Source organism: Saccostrea cucullata, unplaced genomic scaffold, assembly GCF_032062105.1.
Source record: "Saccostrea cucullata isolate Sc308-1 unplaced genomic scaffold, CSIRO_AGI_Scuc_v1 ctg6885, whole genome shotgun sequence".
NCBI lineage: Eukaryota > Metazoa > Mollusca > Bivalvia > Ostreida > Ostreidae > Saccostrea > Saccostrea cuccullata.
In genome coordinates, this window is record NW_026928286.1 from 5,825 (window position 1) to 17,726 (window position 11,902).

General features: G+C 34.9%; 1 protein-coding gene across 1 annotated transcript; it reads left to right on the forward strand.

Moving 5' to 3' along the window:
- Positions 1 to 8,812: 8,812 nt before the first annotated feature.
- On the forward strand, positions 8,813 to 10,234 carry LOC134277036 (uncharacterized protein F54H12.2-like). Its single transcript, XM_062759308.1, has one exon. The coding sequence runs from the start codon at positions 8,813 to 8,815 to the stop codon at positions 10,232 to 10,234; it is 1,422 nt and encodes a 473-aa protein (XP_062615292.1).
- Positions 10,235 to 11,902: the final 1,668 nt, after the last annotated feature.

Here is an 11,902-nt window from a genome sequence, read left to right on the forward strand (position 1 = left end):
TATGATATCCAAAAGCCTGTCAAGAACAGTAAAAATATGCAATTTTTGACTACTTCCGGTTTGACCGGAAGTGACGTCGCCGGACGAATTTTGATGACACCAATAGATTAAGCTTAACATTTTAAACAACTTTTCTTCTTTGACGTATTACAAATTCTCAATACTTTTTGAGATATTACGGAAAAACTTTTGGCCCCTCTCGACCCTTAATTATAGGGGGCCAGCCCTTTTTCCGAGATATCGTATGAAAGATCATGTAATTCTACACTTCTTTTGTTTTATATGTTTTAACAAAATATTTTTAGGTAAAAAGTTATCAAAGAAAAGGTGTCATAAATTTTGAATTTTACGATAGCACTATTTTCGGGCCAAAGCGAGCGTCGGCGCTTCGTACTTCCGGTAGTTATGATATACTTAGTACACTTCTCCAGAGGTTCCTCTAGTATCACTGAAAATTTCATACTTCTGTGTTAAGTACTTTTTGAGAAAAATGTCGGACAAAGTGACCCTTTAAAAATCACTAAATCGCAGAAAACTCCGAACCGGAAGTGACGTCATAAAAATAAAAAAATATATATCTAGATTTTTTTATGTTCTATCAGACCTAAAAGTTTCATGAAAATCGATCGAGCCGTTTTCGAGAAATCGTGCGTACAAAATCGGTAAGAAAAAAAAACAATAATAATAAAAATAGTGGAAAAGAAACCTAAGAAAAACAAGAAGGTCTTCCGCTGAAGACGGAAGACCATAATAACTAGATACGATCTCGTTGCGAGCAACGAGTGGGTCTTCCGTCCGATTCTTGATAAGATGAGATAAGATTTTGATTGAGATTTTCATTCTAAAATAATGATAAAGATTGTAAAGAAGAACGATTTTGCCTCCATAATCTGTAAACAAACATTGAAAATTAAAGACTTAAAAATTAGACTTTTGGCCCTCACGGCCCCTCATATTATGGATCAGCCCTTTTTTCTTCATATCATCTTAAAGCTCTCACGATTTTGAACACTTTTTGTTCAACACCTATTCAGATATTCTCTTTCGTTTTCGAGTTATTTGCAAAAGAAATATTTAGGGGTCAACCCTTCAACTCCTACATGTAACTAGGCACGTTTAGCGAAGATGAAAGGCATCATATTGTTTAGAACATTATTTTAAACATCCTTTGTGCAATATTACGTATCAAAATATTTTCCACTTTTGAGATATAGAGTGTCAAAGATTTAGCATTTTGGCCCCTTATGGCCCCTTATTATGCACCATACGACATTGAAGTCATAATATATAGTTGTAAATTGTTAAGATAAACATTTTTGCTTCAGTAATGTATAACAAAATATTGACTGCTAAAGAGTTATCGATTAAAGACTTTTGGCCCCTCTCAGCCCCTTATTTGAGTGCCCAGCCCCTTTTTCTTGATCTAATCTTAAAGTTCTTAGGATTTGAAACACTTTTTGTTCAACAACTATTCAGAGATTCTGTTTCGTTTTCTAATTATTTGAAAAAGAAATATTTAGGGGCCAACCCTTCAACTCCTTAATGGAGACGTTTAGAGAAAAATGAAAGGTTGCATATTGTTTAGAACATTATTTTGAATATCTTTTGTTCAATATTTCTTATCAAAATATTTCCAACTTTTGAGATATAAAGCGTCAAAGATTTAGCATTTTAGCCCCTTGTAGCCCCTAATTATGTTACATATGACATTGAAATCATAATATACAGTTGTAGATTGTTGAGATAAACATTTTTTCTTCAGTAATTTATCACAAAATATTGACTGTTAAAGAGTTATCGAAAAAAGACTTTTAGCCCCTTTTGGTCTCTAATGTGATGAGTCAGCACTTTTTTCTTGATATCATATTAAGGATCTTGTACATGTCATTCTGCAAATATTTTGTTCAGTATGTTTTAAGAAAATAATTATACTTTAAAAGATATGATGCAAAATGTCTTAAAAAATCAGTCATGGTTCGTGTCCTAAATTTTCTGACCTGACCGAGCTTCCATACTAGGCACTTCCAGTAAATATCATGACCCAGGTGCAACATGGCAACATGCCCTCTATCTTTGGTAAAAATTCCAGTGTTCAAGCTTAAGCCGTTCTTGAGTTCTGGTGCAGACAAGGAGGTCCTCTAAATTTTGATTAAAGGGCAATAACATCCGACCGGAAGTTAATTTCGAAAAAATAAAAAAATATATCAGGTATACTTGACGACACACCTTTTCTGAAAATTTCAAGTTGATCGATTGAGCCATCTCCGAGAAATCTTCTGCACAAAAATTGTAAGAAAAAAAGGAATAATAATAATAAAAGTGAAAAAGAAACAATAGAATAATAGAAGGGTCTTCCGTTGGAGACGAAAGACCCTAATAAAAAACAGAGTAAAAACAATATGTTCCCCACCTTCGTTTGGGGAACATAATAAGAAACAGAGTAAAAACAATATGTTCCCCAACTTCATTTGGGGAACATAATTATAATTATAGAATAGCTATGTTGGACTTACTTCCAATTTATTCCCAAAAGTATCGTTCACCGAGTAAATAACTTGCACAAGAAAATGATTCCTGCAAATCAAAATCATAAACATATCAATATATTAAAAAGACAACAGCAAATCAATAATCTTCAACTAATCTCGTCGAGGCTGAATCACTCTTAAGTTTATGAAGTGACAAAACGCCGTAGTTCTCTTGAGAGTACATTTTACGGAGTGTTTCTAACCCTGAAGGCTCAGACGGGTTGTTTATTTTTATTCCGTCTGACTAATCTCCTCCGCAGCTGTAACAGGTTATTACGGAAGCCCAATAGTGCAAACCAAAAATAAATAAAGAAAAACGAAATTATTAAAAGTAGAAAACAAGTACAGATACTATAAATACTGATATATTCAAAGAGTTAAGAAATAAAGAAATTCCTAAGCTTTCATACAAAGAATCAGAATCTATAGAAGGCGAAATTACTATGGAAGAAGCCTCTTCTACACTTTACAAAATGAAATCAAATAAATCCCCTGGCTCAGATGGTTTCTCTGCAGAATTCTTCAAGATGTTTTGGAAATATATTGGGTTTTTTGTAGTTAGATCTATTAATTATGGATATAAGCATAACAGTCTATCTATTACACAAAAACATGGTATCATTACTTTGTTACCAAAAGGTGATAAACCTAGACAATTCTTAAAGAATTGGCGACCTATTACTTTACTAAATACAGTATATAAAATTGCATCTGGATCCATTGCAAACAGAGTAAAATGCTATTTAGATAAAATAATTAATGAAGATCAAACAGGCTTCATCTCCAATAGATATATAGGAGAAAACACCAGGTTAATTTATGACATAATGCATTACACTGAGGAAGAAAATATACCTGGATTATTACTACTTATTGACTTTGAAAAAGCTTTTGATACACTTTCATGGAACTTTATACAAGGCGCACTTAACTTTTTTAACTTTGGACCCTCAATCAAGAAGTGGGTATCCCTTTTTGATACAGATATTACATCTGCAATAAACCAAGGTGGTAACCTTTCTGATAGAATTAACATTCAGAGGGGCTGTAGGCAAGGCGATCCTTTGTCACCATATATATTCATTATATGTGCAGAAATTTTAGCAATCCAAATTAGATTAAATAAAAATATTAAAGGTATTTCTATAAACAATACTGAAAAAAAGATTTCTCAGTTAGCGGATGATACATCAATTATTCTTGATGGTAGTAAAACGTCACTCACAGAAACACTGCAAACACTTAAGACATTTTCAGAAATGTCGAGATTACATATTAATTATTCCAAAACTCACATAGTGTGGATAGGCTCAAAAAAGTTTAGTGACGAAATTTTGCTTCCAAATTACAAACTTAACTGGGGAACTACCAGATTTACTCTTCTTGGAATACATTTTGATGTAGAATTGGATAAAATACTACCATTAAATTATGAACCAAAACTGGTACATATTAAATCAATACTTAAACAATGGGAGAAAAGGTATTTAACTCCCATAGGGAAAATTACTGTTATTAAAACATTAGTTCTACCATTACTAAATCATATTTTAATGTCCATCCCAAATCCTTCTGAATCGTTCTGTAAGGAATTGGAAAAAATGTTTTTTTCATTTATATGGAATAATTCAACCCATAGGGTTAAGAAAGAGGTAATTGTAAAAAAATATGAAGAGGGGGGTTTAAAAATGTTAAATCTGACATCTTTTATAGCCTCCATGAAATTATTTTGGATAAGACATCTAATTTTTACAAATAGAGGGTTGGAAAACCTCATTCCTAAATTTAATTTGAACAAATTTATAAGTTGTGGAATTGAATATACTTCAACTTTTTTAAAAACATTAAAAAATAAATTTTGGATAGATGTTTTTAAGTCCTGGATAATGTTACAAAATCTTGAGAAAAAGTTTGATGTTGCTGGTGACTCACCACTATTTTACAATCCACATTTGCATATTGGCGGAAAACCATTTTATAATAAACAAATGTTTGAGAGCAACATTAGACAAATTAATGATATCATTAATGAAGATGGTTCACTATTTTCTTATGAGCAATTCTGTAACACCTATCCAAATATAAAGATTAATTTCTTAGAATTCAGTAGTATTAATCATGCTATAAAGGATTGGATAAAAACTCCGGTCAGGAAAAAACAATAAAAAAGCTCACTAATCCCATGATTATGTCTAATATCTACACAGTAACGAAATGTAGAAAATCTAAATGCTATTATGAAATCCTTATTCAAAATTCTTCTGTCACAGCAGGTAAAACTTATTGGAGTGAGCTTTTAGAAGTTGGAACTCAGGAATGGAAAAAAATTCACATGATACCCTTTAGGGTAACAAAAGATTGTAAACTACAATGGTTCCAATATAGGATTTTAAACAAAATCCTAGCAACAAATTCATTTTTATTCAAAATAAAAAAAAATGACTGTAAATTATGCAGTTTTTGTCATACTGAGGATGAAACAATAGAACACCTTTTATGGGAATGTGATAATACACAATTTTTTCTTGAAGAATTTGTACATTTGTTTGAAGAAAAAACTGGTTTAATGATAAATGTTACTAAGAAATCTTTTATTTTAGGATTTATTGAGGAAAATACTGATATTCAAAATGTTATTCTACTTTGGCTTAAATACTATATTTATACTGCCAGGTGCACAAAGAAACATATTAATTTACAAAATGCAATATCACAAATGAAATTTCATTATGAAACACAGAAAATTATCTCTTATAAGAATGGTAAAAAGGAAAAGTTTGATACCCAGTGGAACAGATGGAATCTGCTATTCTCTTAACTTGAATCTTTACACACTCTCTTTCTCTTCTCTCTCTTGCTCTCCCCTCTATCTTTCTCTCTATTGTTTCTATCTTTCTTAAAATAAAAAACACATCATTCTGTTTCTTTTGAAATATGTATATAATGCTGTATGTTGTGTGAATAAAAAAAAAAAAAAAAAAAAAATGAGATTAATACAAAATTTGAAAAAAAAAAAAAAAAAAAGTAGAAAACAAAATTATTAAATAAAGAAAAACGAAATTATTGAATTAAGAAAAACGAAATGAATATATAAAGAGAAACGAAATTAATATATAAAGAACAAGAGACCCATGGGCCACATTGCTCACCAAAGCATTGTGGCTAGGAAAAAGTAGTAATTGGTTTCCTATTGAAAAGTTTAAATCCAAACGTTTGGCCCCGCCCTACCCCAGGGGTCATGATTTGAACAAAATTGAATCTACACTACCTGACGATGCTTCCATATGAATAATAGCAATTATGGCTTTGCTATTTTTGAGAAGAAGATTTTTAAAGAGTTTTCCAATATATTTCTATATAAAACTTTGGTCGGTCATTGTGGCCCCGCCCTACCCCCGGGGGTCGTGATTTGAACAAACTTTTAATCTTCACTACCTGTGGATGCTTCTATATAAATATGAGCAATTATGGCTTTGCTGTTCTTGAGAAGATTTTTAAAGAATTTTCCTATATATTTTTATATAAAACTTTGGTCGGCCATTGTGGCATCGCCCTACCCCCGGGGGTCACGATTTGAACAAATTTGAATCTACACTACCTGGGGATGCTTCCATATAGATATGAGCAATTATGGCTTTCCTGTTCTTAAGAAGATTTTTAAAGAATTTTCCTATATATTTCTATGTAAAACTTTGGTCGGCCATTGTTCCCCCGCCCTACCCCCGGGGTCATGATTTAAACAAACTTGAATCTACACTACCTGAGGATGCTTCCATATAAATATGATCAATTATGGCTTTTTATGTTCTTGAAAAGAAAATTTTTAAAGAATTTTCCTCCATATTTCTATATAAAACTTTGGTCGGCCATTGTGGCCCCGCCCTACCCCTAGGGGACATGAATTGAAGAAACTTAAATTTACACTACCTGAGGATGTTTCCCCATGAGTTTCATCTTTCCTGGCTCAGTGGTTCTTGAGAAGAAGATTTTTAAAACATACCACCAAATTTTCACTAATTCTCAATTATCTCCCCCTTGATTGAGGGCTTGGCCCTTTATTTGAACAAACTTGAATCTACTTTACCCAAGGATGCTTTCTGGCAAGTTCGGTCGAAATTGGTCCAGTGGTTCTTGAGAAGAAGTCAAAAATGTGAAAATTTACAGACAAAGACGAACAGACAGACAGACGGACGGACGGACGCCGGACAAAATGTGATAAGAAAAGCTCACTTGAACCTTCGGCTCAGGTGAGCTAAAATCGAAATTATTAAATAAAGAAAAACTAAATTAATATATAAAGAAAAACGAAATTATGAAATAAAGAGAAACGAAATTATGAAATAAAGAAAAACTAAAGAAATATATAAAGATCAAGAGGCCCATGGGCCACATCGCTTACTTGAGAAGATTTTACCATTCTGTTTTTTTTACCAGATTTCCCCCTTGTAATACATAATGCATCCCCACCCTACCCCACTGATAATAATAAAGACAATTTGAAATCTACACTACCCTAGGATCCTTCAATGTGCACATAAGTTTCAGCTTTTCTGGCCCAGTGGTTCTTTAGAAGATTTTTCTATATATTTCTATGTAAAACTTTGATTCCCCATTGTGGCCCGGCCTTTCCCTCAGGGGTCATGATTTGAACAATTTAGAATCTACACTATACGAGGATGCTTCCACAATGTTTCAGCTTTTCTGGCCCAGTGGTTCTTAGAAGATTTTCAAAGATTTTTTCTAAATTTCTATGTAAAACTTTGATTCCCCATTGTGGCCCGTCCTTCCCCCGGGGGTCATGATTGACAATTTGGAATCTACACTACCCAAGGATGCTTCCATATAAGTTTCAGCTTTTCTGACCCTTTGGTTCTTGAAGGAAGATTTTTTAATACCCCACCCCATTTTTGTCTTTTCTTGATATCTCCCCTTGTGAAGGAACCTTGATCTTTATTTTAACAATTTAAATTCCCTTTTACCCAATGATGTTTTGTACCAAGTTTGGTCAAAATTGGCCCAGTGGTTCAAGAGAAGTCAAAAATGTGAAAAGTTTTACAGACGGACAGACAGAGGACAGACGGACGACACAAAAAAATGTGATCAGAAAAGCTCACTTGAGCCTTCGGCTCAGGTGAGCTAAAAACGAAATTATTTAATAAAGAAAAACGACATAAATGGAAGTAGTATAAGCCGTCTAGATAGGGGGTTCAACTGAGTGCACTTTTGGGCCTGGGGGGCTAGGGGGTTCAACTGAGTGCACTTTTGGGCCTGGGGGCTAGGGGGTTAAACCCAGTGCACTTTTGGGCCCTGGGATAGGTGGGTAAAAGGGAGTGCAGATTAGGGGGTCTGAGGGGGATAGGGGGGTCAACTCAGTACAGTCCTTGGGAGATAAGTGGGTCAATTCATTACATATAGCCCCCTAAATACGGTTTGTTTACACTGTGTTTACATTAAACTATACGCTGCTACTACGATTTTGGCAGCGATTCAAAAGAATGTCATTATGACGTCACGCTTTCATTCACAGTCTAGACAGTCTAGCCAGCCAGCCAGTTCAAACTGGATTTCCTCAAAACAATAACAAATAACAAAAGACAGATGATAACAAGGAACACAGATTTTTATTCAGAATGAAAATACAATCATACACTGTCTTCTTAATTTTTTCCCTCTCCTTTTTCTTGAGGTGTTCTCCTTCAGGAATAAAGGGATGCGACAAGATACATACACTTTATAAATAGACCTATCTGTAAAAAGTCCTTGAAGCTTCTTTTCTTCCCCAAACCTCTTTTCTTCCAATTGATGAAAACAATGGGCAAGTGTAATTTTCCCGGAACTCTCCTCCAGTTATTCATAAGGTTCACTCAGGATCTCTAATTTGTATTTTTGATAACCCCAATAACAATTTTTTCTCTCTTTTAGACAGTATTTTTCCTCTCTGGTGTCATAATCTTCAGGATCCAATTCCACTCTTTTTACCAACAGAATTTTTTTAAAATGGCCACCGAATTTAAAGTACAAAAAATCGAGGAGTCTCTTTACCCTTTAGAAAGAAGAAAAAATGACAAACAGCTCAAGGAAGAAGAAGAAGAAAAAGAAGAAAGCAAACAGGAAGAGAAAAGTCCTTTTATACCGAGGGGGTCCTAAGAGAAAAAGGAAAAAACAAGGAGGAATTCCTGAAAAGAAAACGTCATTTAGATGTGTTTGACTGAGAGAGAGTATAAATAGACCAGTCCAGGGAACAGAAGGTTCATTTGTGAAAACTGAATCCTAGTAGACACATCATGTTACAGCCCGATTCCTGTGCGTGTGGGATGAACAATTTACAATTGTTCCAAGTCCCTCCGACTAATATTGCTTTAGAAGATTCGAATTGGGAAGAATATTACCCCATTTCCAGTACTTTAGATTCGGACACCGCTCCCATCGAATTTGAAATCAAAGGACAAGGAGATTACTATCTGGATTTATCTCAAACCTATGTTCAAATGGTATGTAAATTTACCAAAGACGATGGAAGTAATCTGACTGGAGCAAACAGCACTTCGAGTCCCGTGAATAATATCTTACATTCCATGTTTACTGAAATCGATGTCAGTCTGAATGGCAAAATAGTAACTCCGGGGACGGATACTTATCCTTACAAAGCTTATCTGGAGAAATTATTGTCTTACCGACCCAGAACTTTAAAGACACAGACGAGGGCCTGTAGTCTGTGGAAAAAAGATACGGCAGGACACATGGACGAAGTGGGGCTAGAGGACCTTGGTCTAGCTCAAAATAAAACCTTTAATGTAACTAAAGGCACAAGTGGTGCGGCTGACACGATGACCATTAACGAACCCATCCTCACAGCGTTACCGGACAATTCTAAAAACGAAGGATTTAGAAAACGTCACCAAGCTATTGCTGACAGTAAGAAAATCAGTTTGCTGGATGGTTTACATTTGGATTTGTTTCAACAAGATCGATTTCTGCCCAATGGAGTGGACGTCCGTTTGCGATTCAATCGAGCTAGACCCTCTTTCTACATGATGATCAAAGGAGGAAGTACAGGAAAAGTGAAAATATTGAGTATGGTCTTGTGGGTGAGAAAAGTCAAACCCACAGCAGTCATGATGAATACCATTAATCAAAGTTTGAATACCCACAGAGACAAATATCCCCTGAGAAGAGTGGAAGTGAAAACCTTTACCATCCCCACAGGGACCCAGTCTAAGATTACAGACCATCTGTTTCAAGGTCAGATGCCTAAACGTCTCATTTTAGGCTTTGTGGAGAATGCGGCCTTTAACGGAGATAAAACTAAAAATCCCTTTCATTTCCAAAACTTTGGGATTAAGAAATTAGATGTCAGTATCAACGGAGAGACCATGAGTACTCGTTGTTTTAAACCTCATTTCAACGAGGATTTATATCTGAGATCATATCTAAGTCTGTATCAAGCTCTGGGGAAATTAGGAGAAGATTGGGCTCCGGATCTTACCCTAAAAGAGTATAAAAGCGGCTACATTCTATGGGGCTGGGATTTCACTAAAGATCAAGAGGCGCAATCGGATAAATTCCACATCATAGAAACAGGAAATCTGAGAGTAGAAGTGCAGTTTACCAACAATACGGCTACCACCATCAATTGTGTGGTGTATGCAGAATTCGATAACCTATTAGAAATTAACAAACAGAGAGAAGTGAGCATTGATTACTAAAAATGGATACGGGACAATTGAGAGAAGTCTTATCCAGAGAATTCAAGAGTTCTTTTGGAGGCGTGTATCCTGTAGATTTATTACCGGATCAAATAAGACCTGGAGAAAAAGCTGTCGTGGTAAATACGGATCCTCAAGATCGACCTGGAGAACATTGGGTGTGTCTGTATGTGAGCAATCCCGTGGTGGAATATTTCGATTCTTATGGATTTCCTCCCTTACAAAAAGAAATTCAAGATTTTATCCAGCGTCATGCTCAACAATGGACTTATAATCCGTATCGCTATCAAGACTGGAATACCGATGTGTGTGGACTATATTGCGTGTATTATTTACATCAAAGAGACAAGAAAAGAAAGAAAACTGACGAGTGGCTATTCCCCTTTGACCAGAGTACGGCTTTACAAAGGGACAGATACGTGGCGAATTGGTTTAAAAACACTTATCATAAATTACCTATGGGTCATGGACAAAAGTGCCAATGTTATTATCAAAATGTATTGTAAATACGTTGTTTGTTGTTGATTGTTGTTACAAATAAAGAATCAAAAAAATCTGTGTTCTTATTATTATTTATGTGTGTTAGTGTTTTCAGTAAAAAAAAATCCAGTTTGAACTGGTTAGGCTAGGCTGGCTAGACTGTGAATGTAAGCGTGACGTCATAATGACATTCTTGAGTCGCTGCCAAGTATTACCTGTGTGGTCAGCATAAAAAACGTTGGTGAAAAGTATTTTTGCACACGACCCTTATCTTTCAAGGTGGAGGTATAAAAACAAGGTGTTAAAGACGATCCTCATCATTTGGGGCATGTGGTTGTGTAAACGACAGTTTGGCAAGCGAATTCCTAGAATATTAGAAGAAGACATGGAGTTGGAGATGGACAAAGATAAATTTGGCTTATTAGAAAAGAGAATGACGGAACCTATGGGGGATCACGAAGCTCCTCAACAAAGAAGAATGGAGTTGGAAACCCTGGATCCGGAACCTAGGAATGAATATTTACCCCTGCATGAGGAAGTGAAGGATCCTAAATTTCCAGACAGATGTTACATGATAGCCATTAATTGGACTTTCACCATTAAAGAACCCAAAGAAGAAGAAGATATAGACATGTTTCTGAGCAACAAAAGGAAAGACATCCCTGAACAGGAGAACTGCATCAAATCAGGGGATTCATTCAAATGAATGAACCAACAGAAGGCCTAGATATGTGCAGAGTTCATATCACTGCCAATTTTGCTATGTCTCACAGTCCCCCAGAATTGGAAAGTATGTTTTACAAGCAAGGAGGTGACTATGAAGAATATGGTGTTCTGAAACCTGAGGAGAGAAATAAGGAATTGGAACCCAGAGATTGGATAGAATGGGAAATAGGAGCTTGGAAGAAACCTGAAGCCATTGCAGCCAGAGAAGCTATGAAGAAAAAGTTCTTAAAGAATGTGAGCTACTCAAGATGTGAATAAATAAAAAAGATTGAACTGTTATTTATTGTTAGATCTCAATAAAAGAAAAAAAAATTGTGGGTTTTTGTCATTTTTAAAAATAGGTTATCTCCCTTTAACCATAGATTTTTTTTTCAAAACACAAAACAAAATGGTAAGGGTTTTAAAGATTGGGGGAAAAAATAGATACAATAAAAAAAGTATAAATAGTAAACATGGTACAAA